Source organism: Xenopus tropicalis, chromosome 5 (assembly GCF_000004195.4).
Source record: "Xenopus tropicalis strain Nigerian chromosome 5, UCB_Xtro_10.0, whole genome shotgun sequence".
In the NCBI taxonomy this organism is placed as follows: Eukaryota; Metazoa; Chordata; class Amphibia; order Anura; family Pipidae; genus Xenopus; species Xenopus tropicalis.
The window spans coordinates 21,212,170-21,232,029 of NC_030681.2; the positions used below are offsets into that span (position 1 = coordinate 21,212,170).

Consider the following 19,860-nt stretch of genomic DNA (forward strand, 5'->3'; position numbering starts at 1 on the left):
TATTTTTAAAGCACCGTTATTTTTCCTACCACTGCCAGAGATTTACATGAGACTGGAAAGGACTGACTAATGAGAGTGATTCCTAAGTCCCACCACATTGTTAGACAAACTACACATCCGATAAGCTATGGCCACAACAGTGCTTTCATGTACCTGCTGAGAAATGTGTAGTCGCTTGACAAGAAGTTTTCTTCTATGCTACGGTGTGTGATTTTTTTTTTAAAGCACTTTTCAGTTTAGCTAAAAATATTTTGACCCAAGAAGTAGAAATTAATGTATTCTATCCGGGCCTGGACTGGCAATCTGTTGGTTCTGGCAAATGCCAGAGAGGCAGCTGTAAGATGCCAAAGACAGTCACTGTTTAGCGGGTTGGTGGGGGGCTGTTTGGACCTCTGTGTACTTGAAATTCCAGGGCCTATACCGAATCCCAGTCCAGGCCTGATGCAGGCATATCTGCAATGGGAATTTAACACAGAATAAGTCTGTTGTAGCCGACCTTTTATCATCCAATTTAAAGCAAATTGATTCAGTTGCTCGAACTGTACCAACGTAACACAAATGATGTCTATATGGTGGTTAATTTCCCCACTGAAGTCCTCTCTTGGGCTAGGAAAGATGGCCCTCTGTTTAAGCACTTAAGAAATAAATACAGTTGAATACAGGGTTGAGGCTTCTAGGGCTGTCACCAAAACTAACCAGGTTGTGTCCCACAGTTTAAAGTCAGCCATTTCTCCAAACAAATTCTCTAAAGTTGCATTTCTTCCCTTTACATAAACGGAAAAACCCTTTGCCACTACTTAAGACTGAAGGTTTTTGGTACATTTATTTCTACCCAAAACCACTGGTCCCTGGAGGTGTTTTTTCATTCATGTACATGACGAGGGAAGGGGCTTTATTAAGCGTTTCCAGCATATCTCGGCTGTCTGTGCCATTACCTTTAGACCTAATGTGATTGTATAGGCCTTGTACTGGTGCATTGGAACCAGGAGAAAAGGATAAAAAGCAAGTTATATGTGGTTGCAGTATTTTGCCCTGTAGAAAACAATGGAAGTCTCTTTGTAGCCGCTACAAATTGCCATGTGTGAATCATAGTGGTGCTTTCTACCATGTTTGTTTTTTTTTTCTTCTTTCTTTTATGGAACTATATTTAAAGGAACAATGTATCCTTTGCCTATTGCTTTCCTTAAGAAATATGGGTTTGTCGTGATTTCATAAAAACAGTAAAACTGAAAGTACTCTCATTCTTTATCTTCCTAGTTCATTGGAACTATTGCTGGGAATGAATTCTTTGTCTGTAAATCTAGGGCACAATCTTATCTGCAGTTGGGAAAAAGGGGGGGCTTGCTATACAGACTTAACTTCTTCTAATGGTGAGGGGGGAAGGTATTGGGGTTAAAGGAAGAATCACAGGAAATAAAATAAGAAATGTTTTTATCATAAGAATGGCCAGAATAAGTTTCCAACACCAACATTTCCAATGTAATTGTTTAAAACTGTTGTTCCATTTGGGTACATAAATATCAGTTGTGATCATGATCCACCATACACGTACCATTAATCATACAAATCTTTATTTTGTACAGTTCTATTGGTACCTGTATGGGCAGCTTCAGACTGGGGAAGAATAGGCAGCAGTTGCTTTTTCCACAATAAGGGGCAGATTTATTGTGCGGTGTAAACAAACAGCAACTAAATTTGCCACACACCGCCCCGGTTTACCGCCAAGGGTACAAGTCTTGGCTACTTTAGCGGTGCGCTTAGATTTGTAAAACTGCTGTGACCAATCGCCCCGTCTCTGCGCCCTTAGACTTCCGCTGAAAATAATGACATCAAATCTCGTGTTCAGTGTAAAAATATACTCCATGATAAATGTTTTACACCGCTTTTTACAGTTTTTTTTGACAATTTTGTTTTACACAGCATAATAAATAGGCCCCCTGTGTAGCTAAATATTTGCCCCAAACCCCCCAGCTATAGGGGAACTACCTTTTGTGTAGGAAGGTTGTTCTGTTTAAAGCTCCAATATGAACCAGAAAGACTGACAGAACTGGGAAATAAGTTCCCAATGTTTGTTGCTTTTCTTTTAGTGATGTCATTTGTGAGGCCACTCCCAGATATTACAGTGAGACAGTGATGAAGGTATTTTATTCTTTTTGTTTTTGCATCCTATTTAATACACTTGTGCCTATACAATCCCATGTGCTTCCTTCATGTGACTGATTTATTAGCCCCCCCCATGTGCTAAAAAGTGGCAGCTCTTTGCGTAGCATTAAAGCATAAATATCTGCAGTATTTATAATGCGGATTATCTCTTGGCGGCGGCGCCATTCTCGTGCTCCCAGAATGCACTGCGGGGCATGTAAGCACATTGCTTCCTGTGAGGAACATTCCCTATAAGTGCTGTGTCCATGCCACATGCATGTTCCATCCAATATTGCCCGGTATGTTTGGTGCATGTATCATTATTCATGTGATGCCGCTGTATGTTTCATGTATCTGTAAGAGCATTTGGTATCTTAAATCTTTAGGATATTTTCATTACTCCAGTAGTTAATCCTTGCCCTTTCCTTACCCCAGATGGGGTTCATGTAGCTGTACCTTGGGTTTTGGCTGCAGATTCCCTTATGGTGATTTTCTTTTGTTGTTGTTTCCTTCATCCCACACAATTGTAATGCCCCATTATTTTGTTACAGCTTTCTCAGTGTATATAGGTGTATTGTGAGGCCTCGGTGCCCTGAAAAGTTTGAATCCTTGTATCTTAAGTAAGATAAACACTTTGCTAGATTTTTCTAAAGGACAAGGAAAGTGCATTTGACTGGGGGTGCCTAATTGCTGCACATCTCCTCTGAGCTCCACCATCTTCAGGGACCCCTTGCGGGTGTGCAGAACTGTTTGCACGTGCCATATAGTAACATTGGGAATTCTATATTGCATGTATAAACAGGCCTGGACACTCACAAGAGGTTTCTGGGAAATCATTGAAGATGGCTGCCCAATGCTCAGATAAAAGATCCCAAGGCCTGTTTGTTTTTCAGGGGAGAGTAATGCAGGTGCATGGGCCCCAGGTTGGCAGTTATTTTCTGTGGTGAGCCCTTAACTCTTGGCACCCCCAGTGAATGGCACTTTTCTTATACTTTAAACAAGGTTAAAGGGATACTATCATAGTTTCTAAGAAAACCTTAAGGGCTCTGGCACACGGGGAGATTAGTCACCCGCAACTAATCTCCCCCAAATGCCATCCCACCGGTGAAAATGTAATTCGCCGGTGGGATGGCATACGCAGCGGCGCAAGATTCCTCTCAAGGCAACTTGCGCGATTTCACTGAAATCGCGCCGCCGCGTATGCCATCCCACCGGCGATTTACATTTTCACCGGTGGGATGGCAATCCGGGGAGATTAGTCGCCCGCGAACAGGGAGTTTTGTTGCAGGCGACTAATCTCCCCGTGTGCCAGAGCCCTAAACCCTCTCCTGTAGTTATCCAAATAGATAAGATTTGTTTCTTTGCTTTTTTTATTGTGTCAATACCTGCCTGAATTCCTATTTGGAAACCTTTGCAGGCACTGCCTTATCTGCCCCAAACATCCCTATTGTTTTCAGTTTCACAAATTGGGTCTGTCCTGCCTGAATGGGGATTAAATGGGAAGCACGAATAACAGGACTTCAAGGGTTGTCTTCAAAAAAGAAGTAAAAACACTGCCTGTGTCTGGCAATGGTTGGTGTCAGTAGACGTAAGTTGAAGGGGAAGTGCATTAAAATTGCTTATGTTTGCTACAAAAACCCTCATGCAGCCTGAAAGAGATAACCATAAAAGGCTGATTTACAAAGACTGATGCTAATTGCACAAGTGCAGCAACCAATAGGGTCTTTGCGTTCATTTTCTAACTTGTAATAGACCTATGGTTTCAAGTCTGTTTCTGGGGGTCAGGCTCTCTTTTGATACCCAACTTCTGTCCCGGCCCCTTTAGCTCATAATAAGGTTAAAAGCCACGTGTAAACATCACTGTATGGAAAATGGTCTACCCTATCCTAGTGCAACAGGCACAATTTTCTGGTCAACCTCTTGAAAACACACATCTGATTGGTTGCTATTAGTACTAGATGCAGACAAACGTTAGACCTTTTTATTGCATTACCCCAATACTGTGTTGCATATTCCTATATAAAAGGATTAATATCACACTGTATGTATATATAATATATTTCTGTATGCAGTCCTGACCCATTATGTTGGTTCTTTAATGAATCTTTAACAAACTTAAAGAAATCATGCTTTGTAACATAGGCAACTATACAACTGGGTAACAAGTAGATTCATAAGTAATAGTATCCCTTTAACATCAGGGCTGATTTGTTACTAGAGGTGGCAGAGAGGGAGCGTTAATATTTATGGATCATGTTGAAGGGGCTGCCAGTCCATAATCAATGAGTATATGATGCTGAACTAATATGGGGGGAGAACTCACTATATTCCAGAGTAATATTCTCTCCAGCTTTGGCTCCTTACAAACGCTGTATGGGGCATATTTATTATAGCGTGTAATTAGATTTAAACATTCACCTACAAAAGCAGTGATCTGATTGGTTGCTATGAGCAACATCACTGGTGACGTTGGCTTACCCACTACAATAAATATGCCCCCCTGTGTATAGCATTATATTACTCAATGGGGTGCCAGGAGCATCTTTATTCACCATCTTTTTAACCGAGTCCATTTCTGCAATGGTAAAAACAATTATCCAATCATGACATTTATTCAGTGCTTATGTCAAGATATTTGCTATTTTTTTTTTTTTTTTTAAGCTTTAATTTACATTTAAGACATTAAGGAAGCAAACAGGGAAAAAGACTATATACTAAATATTTATTTAAATTTTGTGTTTGATTATCAATTTTTTTTTTCTTTTTTTGGAATATATATATGTAGACGTGCATCGGCGCTCCCCAGAGCGGCCACGGAAATTCTTTATCATTTTCTGCCAGTGCCATTATTTCTTTGTATCACTTTATTATTTTTTTTTTTTTTTTTTGATCTAAAGTAATTGCTTAAGTTAAAAAGTATTATGTTGCCATCCTATAGTGATATAAAACCATTTGTGATTTGCCAATTCATTGTATCGACTATTTATTTAAAAAGTGTAAAAAGAAGTAAAAAAAAAAAAATTGTGATCAATGTAAGCTGATTGTTAATATTCCGATACTTTTATTTTCTGTTAGGGTTACATAGCTGAACTGCCAGTAGGTTATACGAGAATGACCCCCGTACCCCTCATTTTGTTTTCTGCCCATTGGTTAAACCATTCCTCCCCCCCCCCACCCACAAACATAAAGATAGTTTACAGATGTTTAGTTTTTGTATGCTAACCTCTGCTAATGGAAATGTTTATAAAGTTTATTTTTACCAAAGATATGCAATTCATTCTGATAAAAGTATTGCAAAATAAACTTTTGTTTTATAACATTCAAGAGTGGTGGCGTTTTCCGTGTCTCTGCAGTTAAACTAAGGGGTTGTCGTGATTCAAAACATTTTATGCGCTAAAAATCAGGAATTTTAATTATGTATAATATGCTTTGAAGAAGCTGCTCGAATGAGTAGTGAAACGTCTTCAATGATTACTTAACAAGTCCAGTTGCTTAAAGGTCCCCATACACGTGAAGATTCGCTCGCTTGGCGAGGACGCGTAGGCTAATACGATCGTTTGGCCCCGAATTATAATGGTGGCAATGGGGCAGTCTGTTCCGACTGAACATTTTTTTTTTTTTTTTTTTTTCCCAAAGAAAATTGTATTTTATTGTAGTACATTACTGTAATTTAAGTACATAATATTTTTCTTTTTTTTTCAAAGGTGTATTTTATTAACTTTTCATACAAACAAAAGACAAAATATCACATTTAACAATGCAATGAGGAAGACACATTAGTCTTTCTTTTCCAGGTCTACCTTTAGGATTTGTTACCAATACAGAGTGGATAGGTATAGCATTACAGAGTATGTAACTGGTAGTAATTCCCACATCTTGGATCCATCCCCCTACTGAACTTATGTACTCAGGGTATGGGAGAACAGGTTGGGAGGACGTTGGGGGGCTTATCATGTAACTGGGAGCAGGATTGTTCAGTTACCCTCTAGATCACACCAAGGGCCCCAGACTTTGTCAAATTTGTCAGGTGCGCCCCTAATTTCGTACGTGAGTTTATACAGAGGGGCAACCACATTCACTAAATTCTTCCAGGCTGTAATGGTGGGCAGGGTAGGGCCCATCCAATGCATAGCGACTGTTTTTTTTGCATAGAACAGTAATATTCTGTAGCGTATCCGGGAGCTGTTTTGGGCAATTATGTTGTCTAGGACTCCTAGCAAGCAGGTTTCAGGTGCAGTCACATTGGGGAAGGCTAGGTTGTTTGATAGGTATTGAGTGACTGCTGACCAGAACTTAGCGATGTGGGGGCATGACCAGATCATATGAAAGAAGTTCCGACTGAACATTTTAACCTGCCCGATCGATATCTGGCCAATTTCAGGCCAGATATCGGTCGGGTATGGCCATCGTTTCTGCCCCTACACAGGCCGATAAGCTGCTGAATCGGCAGCTACAATCGGCCCGTGTATGGGGACCTTTAGACTTATTAATACTAGATATACCATGACCTGGATGAATGACAATCTTCACAGTCGTAATTTTAATTATGGTTTTAAAAACAAAAAGGAAACATTTAAACATGAAATAAACCCAATAGGGCTGTTCTGCCCCCAATAAGGGGTAATTATATCTTAGTTGGGATCAAGTACAGGTACTGTTTTATTATTACAGAGAAAAGGGAATCCTTTAACCATGAAATAAACCCAATAGGGCTGTTCTGCCCCCAATAAGGGGTAATTATATCTTAGTTGGGATCAAGTACAGGTACTGTTTTATTATTACAGAGAAAAGGGAATCATTTAACCATGAAATAAACCCAATAGGGCTGTTCTGCCCCCAATAAGGGGTAATTATATCTTAGTTGGGATCAAGTACAGGTACTGTTTTATTATTACAGAGAAAAAAATACATTTTTAAAAATTTGAATTATTTGATTAAAACGGGGTCTGTGGGAGATGGCATTTCCGTAATTCGGAACTTTCTGGATAAAGGGTCCAATACCTGTATATAAAATACAGCATTTTAGCCAAATTCTTTGAGGTTTATTAACAGAGCTTTTGCTTACAATCGCCTACAATCCCTTGCTGACACCACACTGCTATACAAGGGCATCTGTCCTTTCTTACCGACATGCCATTACAGTCATTCACATTTCTCTTTTCATTCTTGTTCATTCATATTACACAGTACAGGTATGGGATCCATTAGCCAGAAACGGTTATCTAGAAAGCTCCAAATTACAGGAAGGCCATCTCCCATTGACTAATTAAATAATGTCAATAAATTGATTAATCAAATAATTAAATTTTTTTAAAATGATTCTTTTTCTCTGTAGTGATGAAACAGTACCTGTACTTGATCCCAACTAATATATAATCAATCCTTATTGGACGCAAAACAATCCTATTGGGTTTATTTATTGTATTTTTTAGTAGACTTAAGGTATGGAGATCCAAACCCCTTATCTGGAAACCCCACGTCCCAAACATTCTGCATAACAGATCCCATACCCGTACTGCAAATGGCTAAAGCCTCCTGTATTTTGTGTAAAACCCCCAGTTATTTGTGTGCATTTGTTCCCAGCAAGTTGCACTTACATTAATAAATAAGCCCCATGATTTTAGGATGCACAGAAGCCATTTATGAGAGGAAAGTGCCAGAGAGCCGGACAGTTAGGGGAATGAATGATGGCAGCATCCCACATTATGCAGTCACTAGGCAACGGGAGTCAGCGCTCGCCATCTGATGTTATACCATTCATGCTAGAGCTATATAAATGCTATTTTTATCCATGACACGTCAGCATTCTAAAATTAGGCTTTCCATTATGTACAAAAACCTGTTAGGAACTAATTAATCCAATTAAAATTGACTTTTATACCTTTTGTGCTATATCTGGTACCACACTGAGCAATCTTTGTAATTCCTCTGCTCTGCAGCAGAAATGCTCCCAGGTCCCCCATCTGTTCCTCCTCGGCTGAACATTCCATCGTTCTCACCTAGTTGCTATGGGAAGGCTGTACGTGGATCCTAGAGCTGGGGAAAGAGACAATAGGCCCGGCCTGGATGGTCAGCCCTTCTCACTGGAACAATGAATGAGCAAGGTAACCTTTCCCTGACAGATGGAGGCATTAACTAGCTAACTTGGCTAGTCCTATAATATCCTATACTAATCTCAGTGGACAGAGGCATAACTGTAGAAGATGAACAGTCACTAGTGATGAGTGAATCTGTCCCGTTTTGCCGAAAAATTTGCAAAGCGATTTTGTCACGCAATTTTTCGTGCATTTTTTGATGCAACTGCGTCCAATTTTGACACGACCACATCCAATTGTAACGCGACCGCGCCCAATTTGACACGCAAGAAAAAATAAAGAAGCACGACAAATTTTTCCGCTGCAAATTTTCACGGAAGTTTCGCAAAACAATTCGCCAATGGCGAAATACAGAAATTCGCTGCGAATCCATGCCTGCCGAAAAAAATCGCTCATCACTAACAGTCACGGAAAGTTTTTATATATAATATATTTGTATATGAAGAGGTGTTATCTCCAGAGGGCCCTAATGCTATTTTACTGTGGGCCCCATTAATGGGTGGTCTGTCTAAACACAAGTCTGGTCTGCCGACGCAGTCCTCTAGGACTTCCAGGTTTTAGAAATATAAAAGGGGGATACAAGGAGGGGGAAATTAGAAATATGTGATGCACAGAGTGCCACTAATATATATAGGATATATAAAAGGAAGTAGGTGAGTATCACTCATGTATAAGGGATAATGTACCCCCTACTGTAAATTAAAAGGATATCAGAAGTCACCCAGGGGTTCTCTAAAGGTGGCCAAACATGAGCAGATTTAAGCTGCCAACTCGGGTCCTTCAGATTCAGCAGCTTATCTGCCTGTGTATGGGAACCCCGATGGGCCTCCTCTACCAATATCTGTCCTAAAATTGGTCAGATTTTGATTGGGCAGATTTGACTTTCCCGTCAGATCGGGGCTGCATCAGCTTATTGATGTGATCCTCACTCCGACGAATCTTATTTGCGATCAAATTACTCCGATGCCACCTTAGGTGGGCATAAAGATCCGCTGGTTTGATGACCTCGCAAACGAGTGGCTCTTATAGTGTATGGCCACCTTAAGTATCACTCATATATTATAAAAGGTAATGTAGCCAATACTTTATTAACAGTTCAAATACAGCAATCCAGGATTAAAGAGACATCTGAGGAATTCTTGTACTAAACATTTAATAAGATCACATAGATAAAAATTAAGACACTTATTAAGGCATTTTACATTTAACTTTTTTTCCTATTGCATTTTATTTCATTGTAAAATGCAGTTTTAAAGCTCACTGATACAATGCTGACACCTTGTGGACATTTTATAAAATGCAATGAGCCACATAGGAACCTTGTTTATTATTACTGATAACATCTGACATGGGATAAAGTACTTAACGCACTAAAACTCTGAAAAAGCAACAGGGGCACAGTTTATCAGTATACTTTATGATGCTTTGCAAGTACTACAGCATTGCCAGGGCTTCACTTCCCCTTTAAACACCTCCCAGCACTTGCACTCTCAGAATCCATGGGGTCAGGGAGATAATGATCCAGTCCTGCCATTCTATGGTCAAGTCTCACATTGGGACAAACGGTGGCATGGAAAGGGGTATTTAATATTTCATGACTGACACAACGACATTAGGGTACCACTGAGGTGCTGGGCTGCTGTATTTCATGTTCAGTGCAGTCAATGACAGGAACTTTATTATGACTATTATATGTGAAATAAGACATTGTAACATATTGGATTGTTTTTCTAAATAAATTTATTAGGAGTTGTTACATTTTTGCCAACTCCAAATCCAGGTACCAAAACTTGCTTCTGACTCCACAGCTCTGTATGGAGAGAGACGGAGAGAGACAAACAGAAAGAGAGATAGACGTGCCAGACATGCCGCCATCAGAAGGGGACAGTCTAGGAAAACACGGTGGAAAAAGCCTGCTAGGAAATCCAATCTCAACTGTTACTGGATCGACTTGATGGACATTTTTGATTGTAACAATTTAGACACATGCGTATAGGAAACCAGAACTACAGGCTGCGGATCTGCATTATATGCGCTACAGGCTCATGTGTTTGTCAGTAGCCACCTACACCATAGTCTCTGTGAAAATGGTGAACTTACTGTTCCAGACTGTAGTACATACATCATTTTTATATAATAATATATATATATATATATTATTTTTTTCCCTTCTATGGTTTGCTTGTTTAAAGCCCCCCCCCCCCCCCCCCAGCTGCAGCGCTGGAGAACTGAGAAAAACATTTTTTTATTGGCTTACTGAAGTGGGTCATGTGGAAATATCAAGGAACTTCAGCTTTAAAGGGGACTTTAGAGGAACAGTTACACCAAAAAATGAAATAGCTTTAAAGTAATTAAAACAAAAATGAGTGTTGCCCTGCACTGGTAAAAGCTGTGAGTTTTGCTACAGAAACACTCCTATAGTTTATATAAATAAGCTGCTCTGTAGCTGGAAAAAGGAGAAAAGGCACAGGTTCTATAGCAGATAACAGGTAAGCTCTGTAGAATATAATGGCGTTTTATCTGCTATGTAACCTGTGCCTTTTCTCCTTTTTTCCAGCTTGAATGGCTGCCCCCATGGCTTTGTTTATATAAACTACAGGAGTATTTCTGTAGAAAAACCCACAACTTTTACCAGTGCAGGGCAACAGTATATTATACTGTAATTACTTTTATACACTATCGTTTTTTAGTATTACTGACAGACAGACATACAGATAGGTATGGATAGTTAGGTAGGTAGATATATAGCTAGGAATGTAGATAGATAAAAAGACAGATATAGACAGTTTGGTAGTTATATATACACAAATAGATAGACAGCCATTATTAGATAGATAGATGATAGATAGATAGATGATAGATAGGAGAAAGGCAGGTTGATCAGCTACTGATACTCAATACTCAGACAGATGGAGACAGGCAGGTAAACAGATACAGATAGACAGACATTATAGACAGATACAGACAGACAAGAAAAAAGATACAGATAGACAAATAGATAGACAGAGACAGTTAAGCAAGTAAATAGATAGAAAAATAATAGGTAACTAGAAAGGGAAGTTTAAGAGCAAATGACTAAAGCTGGCCATACACGCACCGATAATATCGTAAGAAACCTTGTTTTGTACGATATTCGGTGCGTGTATGGCAAGTCGGTGAGTCGACCGATATCGCAGGAGGCTGCTGATATCGGACGACTCGCCGATCGGGCGGGTTTAAAGATTTTGATCGTCAGGGCTGAATCGGCAGAAGGAGGTAGAAATCCTATTGTTTCTACCTCCTTATCTGCTGTTTCAGCCCTGAACGGTGTGTGGCCGATTGTACAATCTTTTGTGCGACCATCGCCACGTGTGTGGCCACCTTAAGCTGTTCCAGTTTGGGATGTGCAGCCTCAAAGCTCAAAGCCTTGCCAGCAGTTTCAATTTCCCCAGAAAAGGGGGCTGCTGTTGGCCCCTCCCACTTTGGGTCATCCAAAAAATATTGTGGTGTCATTTGGGGTGACCCCATTATTATATCATTCAAGTTTGGGGGGTGTAGCTTCAAAGCTGTAAGAGTAGCAGCAGTTTGAAAATCGTCCCTGTCAAAGTCAATGGGAAAATTGGGGGGTTCGGAGCGGCGCCACAAAAAGACGGGGGGCGGGATCGCTTAGAAAAGAACAAGCAGCCTGCTCCGCTATAGGGTGAAGATGTGTGGGGAGTTTGGGTGCTGTACCCCTAAAACTGTAGGAGGAGTAGCGTTTAGAAAATGGGGGGCGCTAAGAAGATTAAGAAGAGTGGAAGTGGCTGAAGTGGAAGAAAAATAGGTTGGATTTTTCAACCCAATATAATAACTACACTGACAGAGATATATATATATACAGATAGTTAGGCAGATACATACAGATAGAGATATAGGGTCAGTAAGTGTAACAATATAGTGGCACACAGATATATAGCTAGGAACGTAGGGAGACGGATACAGGTAGGTAGGTAGGTAGGTAGGTACTCTCTCCCCGGGTAAGAGTATATCAGGAGCTATAAGAGGGCGGGCCGTATTCCCACACCCAGGGCTAACAGGCCATAGCGCGCACTAGCGGGGGGATAAGGGAGGTGCAGTGACGTCACACCGAGCGGTAATCGGTACGGGCCGGAAGTCTGCGTGTAGGCAAGGGGCAGGCACGTCGCTGTTGTGTGACGCAATGTGTGTGCGCCGCCAGCTGACGAGGAAGAGAAGTTGCGTATAAGGGTGTGATACCCGAGCTGGGCGGAAAGACATAGAGTCCGACAAGGCGGCTTTGGGTGCGTCAGACTGTGCTAGGCACAGCGGGACTGTATGGGGGCAGTGTGAGAGCCGTGTAGGGGAGGCTCCATGCACACACCCAAACCGCTTCTGAGCTCCGCACATCATTCCCAGCAGGGGGCAGTACAGTATCCATGTGTTTAGAGTAGGTGCGGTACAGTATCCATGAAGTTATTCTCTGCTGCACACATGGATACTGTACTGCCTCACCCCCATCGCTCCTACTCAGTCAGGTGGCGCTGATATTGCGAGCTCACAAAGTCACACAGCCTGACAGACGCGGGACTGCCCTTGGCCATTACAGCACAAATAATTCCAGCCTACCCGCGTCCTTCCGATACCGATTCCGCCGTGACGCGCTCTGACACGCAGCAGCGACTCCGGGGCCCACCAATCAGAGACGCCGCCGGTGTCCATGTGATGGGGGGGAAGCGGCCCAGCTGCCATTTTTGACACTGGCGGTATATTTGGAATCTTTGCCCATAAAACCGCTTTTCATTTGCGCATAATAACAGCGAGACACGCAAACCTCGGCGGGCCGGATTGATATCACCAACGGGCCGTAGTTTGCCCACCCCTGCACTATAGGTTCCATATTATGATATAACTTACTATCATACAGTAAAACCATAGCCTGGGCATCCCCATACAGACAGCCTCATACAGCCAGACCAACATCCCTGATATAGATCAAAGCTTTAGCATCTCCACATACAGAAACAAGTGCTTCAGCCTCCATTGAATTACTGACAAGCACCTAAAATGGCTACTGCTGACTTACAGGGAAAATATCAGAAGCTGGCACAGGAATATTCAAAGGTAATTTCTATTTTTAATAGACAATGTTGTTGCATTGCTTATTGTATTGTAGAACTTCTCCTCCAAGGGGGTGGGAGGGCTGTTAGCTAACATAGGCGCTAGTTTGCACTAGTGCACTTACCTATGGCGCCATGCAGAGATTGGTGTAGATTAGTCTGTTAAATAAAAATGTGTAACCCTTTCTTGGCACATTCACTTAATATTGCGCTGTATGTCAGGAGATATGTGTTCTCAAAGTAATATTGATACTGGGAACTGGGAACAGCGCAGTGCCTCCACCTAGTGGACACTGAGGAACACACCTCCACCAGGAAATAATCTCACACAGCTTTTGCAGAAATGTTGAACTTTATATAACTGTTGGAGTTGGAAGTTAACACTTTATGTATAAATGATTATCCTGCTCTGAGGAACCGATGTAGTTTATCCACAGCTGGCACAGACAGTCTCTATAGATGCCCAATCCCCACTTGGATCCGGATGAACCACAACCCTTAGGTTAGTTCAGTCCCTTCCCCAAGAGCTCTTTAGTCCCCCCAGGTAGCGCTACCTGCCCCAGAGTACCTTCCCTTTATAAAGGTGGCTGCTCCCACGTAGCAGGCAAACGAGCAATACCTGTTCACAGCAGGGGACACACACAAGAGATACCACAGAGGACTAATTTCTTCCTGGCAGCCCAGCAGACTTTTATCCTTTCAAGTCTAAAGGTGGCCATACACGGACCGATTTTTTACTTACAAACGACCAATTCCCGAACGATCCGATGCTATCGTTAAGTTATCGTATAGTTGGTGGTGTACGAACGATCGTCGGCCCACTAAACGAGCCGACATTATCGTCCCCAAAATCGATCGGCCAGGTTTAAAAATTTTGGTCGTTTAACGATAAAATCTGCCAGTTGGTGTGAGTGTCAGACATTTGTCTTTCAACAATTGTTCTCTGCGCATGTCACGATTGCCAGCAGCGGAAGTCAACGACATTCGATCGTACGTATATGTACGATCGTACGTATTTTACGATAATGATGCGACGAAATCTTTCCCGAATTATCATTGCCCGTGGATGGCATATCGTATGGGAACTTGATCGCCATACGATCGTTTGTCGATATAATCGTTCATCGCACAACGAGCGAAATCGCCTCGTGTATGGCCACCTTAACACACAATACTTTGTCTGGCTGCTCACTCTGTATCTCTTTCACTCTGGCAAACAACAACAGGGGCTCCCTTTATAAACTGCTGGGCCCGCCCCTAGATTTTTGGCTCCAAACCTTAAGCACACCTCTCCCAGACATGCACTGGGGCATCCAGCCAATCGGGTCCTCCCCCAGGCTGTAGCTAGGCTGGATGATGTCACAGACTGAGAAACAGGGGGCATGGTTCTCTGATCCCCTACATATGATTGACAGCTGGGATTTTTAAATGCTTTTATAATGGTCATCGATGTGTTAACAAAAAATGGCTTTTGGTTTCATATTTAATTTGAAAAGGGCTTTTATTATACATGTATATATGCCTGGGTGACAGGTCCACTTTAAACTCTCTTCCACTATTTTGGGAGTTGGCAGAACCCCGAATCCTTTGTGAAAGATTTGACCGAATACAGAAACCAAATCTTACTTTGCAAATGCAATAAGGCCACAGAAAGGTTAAAGAGAGCCGCGCACATGGTGAAAAATATTAAGCGTCTGTGTTTATGTGTGAAAAAGTCATATGATTTTAAGGATTTGGATTCGTCCGAATCCAAATTTTGCTGAAATAGACTGAATCTTGGCTGAATCTCAAACCGAATCCTGGATTCATTGCATCCCTATTATTGTTACTTTTTATTGCTTATCTTCTTGTTCAGACCCTCTTTTGTTTATCTTGTGGTCACTCATTGCCCTGCCTGGTTGCTAAGGTGAACTGGGCCCCGGCAACCAGATAGCTCCTGAATTGCCAAAATGAAAAGTTGTCGGACAGCTAAATAATTTAAAAAATGAGGATGTATTGCAGATTCTCAGAATATCACTGTCTTCATATACAGGTATGGGACCTGTTATCCAGAATGCTCGGGACCTGGGGTTTTCCGGATAAGGGATCCTGCCATAATTTGGATCTCCACAATTTAAGTCTGCTAAAAATCATTTAAATATTGAATAAACCCAATGGGCTTGTTTTGCCTCCAATAAGGATTTAACCATTAAATAAACCCAATAGGGCTGTTCTGCCCCAATAAGGGGTAATTATATCTTAGTTGGGATCAAGTACAGGTACTGTTTTATTATTACAGAGAAAAGGGAATCATTTAACCATGAAATAAACCCAATAGGGCTGTTCTGCCCCCAATAAGGGGTAATTATATCTTAGTTGGGATCAAGTACAGGTACTGTTTTATTATTACAGAGAAAAGGGAATCATTTAACCATTAAATAAACCCAATAGGGCTGTTCTGCCCCCAATAAGGGGTAATTATATCTTAGTTGGGATCAAGTACAGGCACTGTTTTATTATTACAGAGAAAAGGGAATCATTTAACCATGAAATAAACCCAATAGGGCTGTTCTGCCCCCAATAAGGGGTAATTATATCTTAGTTGGGATCAAGTACAGGTACTGTTTTATTATTACAGAGAAAAAGGTGTTATTTGCTTATAATGGAGTCTATGGGAGATGGCCTTCCCATAAATCAGAACTTTCTGGATAATGGGTTCCCGGGTTAAGGGATCCCATACCTGTACGAAAAGTTAATTTCAAGGTGAAGTACTGCTTTAAGAAAACACCTACTTGTTTCAGACTTTGACCATCACAACACAGAGCAGCATTGTTAATGTTTATATCTTAAGGCATCCCTGCCTAAGTGCAGGGCATAAATCAGTTACTTGCATGATCTGTTTGATGGTCCAGTGTGCAGTTAACTTGGTCTTTAGTAGGGCTCTAAATATCAAGCACGTAACATTGCCATGCACAGCGTTCTTCTTCTTTTATGTACCTGAGTTTGGATAATTGCAGTACCTCGACAAAGCAATGAATACGTTGGTATGTACTGATCCTCATGTTGTACATGGTAACTAATATGTTTACAGGTTTGTCATATGATTATTGCAGTGTTATATGCTGTTTAAAATGCTCCCTGTTGTAGTGTAATAAGGACATTTGCTTTCTTTTAGCTGCGGGCTCAGAATCAGGTGCTGAAGAGGGCAGTTGTGGATGAGCAGGCCAACTCAACAGCGCTAAAGGTATGCCTGTAACTTGCTTTTTGCATTGCAGTAAATGGGGGTCCCTGTGTGTTGTGTTCCTGATGCTATAGAATACATCTCTTTCTTTAGCTGGAATGTTTAACCCTTTCACCTTGGTGTAGTCGAAGGCATTAAATTCAGTGCTCAGTAAGCTCAGTTTGTATTTGATCATTAAAGGGAACATATTGCATCAAAGGATACATAAGCATCCCACTTCCTTCTTCGGTCTTCACGCACCTGCAGTAGAGCGAAAAGCCAAACTGTAACAAACAAGCCGGCTTTTTAACTCAACTGCGCATGTGTGTGCCCCGGGATTGCCGTGAAAGAAGGAAGGAAGAGGATCACTCGCCTGCATTTACCCCTGGTCGGCTCCTAACAGGAGCACCGGTCAGGGGTTTCAGGTAAGCGATTGCAATCACTGGCTAACATTTTGGCACCCCCAGTGATTGTAACTTTCCTTCTTCTTTAATACATCTGAATCTTGAAGGAATGTGCACAGTTTTTCCCCAAAACCCTTCCTGCCACCGGCCAGCCTTTCCACTTCCTGCTGGCTGCATTACCAGGCAGAACAGGAGAGATCGCACCACTCGGCACTTTGCAATGTGAATGCCATACAATCCCTATCTAGTAGAAACTAGGCAGACCTGACAGGGAACTGCAGTATCCCTGTCACTGTGTGGAGGCAGAGCTGGGCCTGGCTACCTACATCCCTACTGTTCTTCTGGGGAATAAGCCTTACAACATGACCACCACTTATTTGTGACCCAGGCACAGGTCCAAGTGGATCGACTGGGAGCTCCAATACAATTGTCAAGGGTAACAATCCCCATTTGCCCAAATTTAAAGTAGAGCCATATATTATTTATCATTTGCCTACATGATATGGCAAATCTAAGGATATTATGTCTTTTAAATAAAGGGCTTATTAGTGGCTATTAAACTTTATAATGTAGCCTCACTCAGCAGTGACAGCGTTTACATTGTTCTTGTCATTCTTGCCATCTTTATTATGTTCCCTTCATCAAATGTATTTCAGGAACAGCTGAAAATGAAGGATCAATCCCTGAGGAAGCAGCAGCAAGAAATGGACAGCCTGACATTTAGAAACCAGCAATTGGCCAAGAGGGTGGAGCTGCTGCAGGAGGAGCTCTGTCTCATGGAAGCCAAGGGCAAGAAAACCAAGGCAAGTTTATATCATTGTCATCTGTGTCTTTTTATATAGAGGATTGCAGCTTCCATCAGCAGCTGGGGAAAATTGATTTTTGGCAACTAAAGGGCAATAAAAAGTTACTTTTGTATGTTTAAGGACTGGTGCTGCTGTATTTAAGTCATGCTGGCACTTTTGTAAGTAAAGTTCCTACACCTGACCGTTTTGCCAACCTGACTGTCAGTTATAGATTCTAATGCTAATGGACCCCTGCTGCACAAATATGGCAGCCCCCTCATATTGGGGGTCAGATAGGTAATGTAAAAGCATTAGGCTAATACTTTTAAGTTATGACTGATAAAAAAAGGTTTAATTTTTGGGCTTGGTATCTCTTTAAGGTGGTCATATGCAGGCAGATTTAAGGTACCGATTCAGCAGCTTATCTGCCTGTGTATGGGGTCTACTGATGGGCCTATCCAACTGATATCTGACTGTAAATTGCCCAGATGTCAATCGGGAAGGATTGATTCTACTGTCTGATGGCAGACAGCATCCGCACATTCATGCAGCCCTTGTCATGTCACCCTGTATTTGTCAACGCGATCCAGTCATTTGGCCAAAGGGCCAAACAATCTGATCAGCCCTATATTGCCCACTTTAGGTGGTATCAGCCCAACGACTGGTGTGTATAATTTGTGTAGGAATCACACTGAGCTCCCTGTCTCAGCTTATGTGAGAAACACAAGTTTAATGTGTAATTCTTTTGCATTACAGAAGAATATGGATGCTGCTCAGCTGAGCCAGGAACAGAAAAGTGTATTTGATGAAGACCTTCAGAAGAAGATTGAGGAGAATGAGCGGTTGCACATACAAGTAAGTGGGATTCCTTTATAAACAAGGTCTTAAAGTGGTAAGCTGGAAATATAACCACAAATGAAGGCCTGTGGGTAATAAAAATATAAACCATTTATATTTTAAAGGGTAACATAACCATACAATTAATTATGGTATAAAATGCTGTATTTTATACATTGAACATACTGTACCAGCTCAGAGATTCAGCAGCTATTCCTTCAAACCTGTAAGCAGGAGCTTTTCATATTCTAATCTTGGTGGACTATCTTTTGTCTGTCAGTGACCCTACACATGCTCAGTGTGTTCTGGGCTGCTGTTGAGAAGCTTAGCATAGCAATCATTGGAAATTGTCAATACTTATGTAGAATGCACAGGTTTCTATGCTGCCATGTTATGAGAATCTTTATCGTATATATACTATATAGTGAGTGTCTGTCCCTAAGTTCTGGTAACTGACATAAACCCATAAAGCATGTTCTATGAATCAACAGATCTATAATGCTAGAGGCCTGTTGTGCCATTGGGCTGGTACAGAACACCAGACTAAATGTACACATTTATATAAGTGAGTATTTTGTGTTTTTATGTTAAAAAGATGGTATTTAAACATTGCCTCTTACAAGCATTCCCTGTGTATTTCCTCACATAGTTTTTTGAGGCCAGTGAGAAGCACAGGCTGGTGGAGTCAGAGCTGAAAAGCAGGTTGCAGGAGCTGGAGACGAGCACTGCCCAACACCAAGCTGTGGTGGATGGACTGACTCACAAATACATGGAAACAATTGAGAAGCTGCAGAGTGACAAAGCAAAGCTGGAGGTAAGCAAATACCAGGCATGTTTCTCTAATCGCTGCCTTGCAGGAAACCCATCCAGGGAACATGACACCGCTTCCTTCCTGAATCATGTGAGCTTAATACAAAATGTTGCTGAGTTGGTTCTATAGAAATTCATTGGTGCTGACACATCTCATAGTTACATAGCACCCTCTACTGGTAACATACAGCAACATTGGTGCTTCACCCTTATGTTAACGTTTAGGGGTGTTATCATGCTGTGTAAAAAGTGGAGTAAAACATTACCAGTCATGTTGCTTATAGCAGCCAATTAGATGCGTTTCTTTGGTTTTCTAACTTTTGAAATCTAATTGCTGATTGGTGGCCCTGGGCAACATCACTGGTAATGCTTCACTTCACTTTTTACGCACCATGATAAATATACCCCTAAGTGTTTTATAGAATGGCCTGTTCTAAACAACTTTTTGTTTGGTCTTTATTTTTTATAGGTTTCTTTTTGTTTTTGTTATGTTTT

At 41.4% G+C, this 19,860-nt stretch overlaps 1 protein-coding gene across 2 annotated transcripts in view; it reads left to right on the forward strand.

The window, feature by feature from the left end:
• The first annotated feature begins 12,307 nt into the window (after positions 1 to 12,307).
• ppp1r21 (protein phosphatase 1 regulatory subunit 21) overlaps positions 12,308 to 19,860 on the forward strand; it is a 36,154-nt gene continuing 28,601 nt past the window's right edge. Inside the window, exons 1-5 of one of the 2 annotated variants that reach the window (XM_002935373.5) lie at positions 12,308 to 13,334; positions 16,485 to 16,553; positions 17,590 to 17,736; positions 18,475 to 18,573; positions 19,205 to 19,369. In XM_002935373.5, the coding sequence (XP_002935419.3) occupies positions 13,278 to 13,334; positions 16,485 to 16,553; positions 17,590 to 17,736; positions 18,475 to 18,573; positions 19,205 to 19,369 (537 nt within the window). In that variant the 5' untranslated portion in view covers positions 12,308 to 13,277. Of the gene's footprint in view, positions 13,335 to 16,326; positions 16,354 to 16,484; positions 16,554 to 17,589; positions 17,737 to 18,474; positions 18,574 to 19,204; positions 19,370 to 19,860 lie in introns of those variants that run through there. The other variant, XM_031902059.1, reaches the window with a different exon arrangement.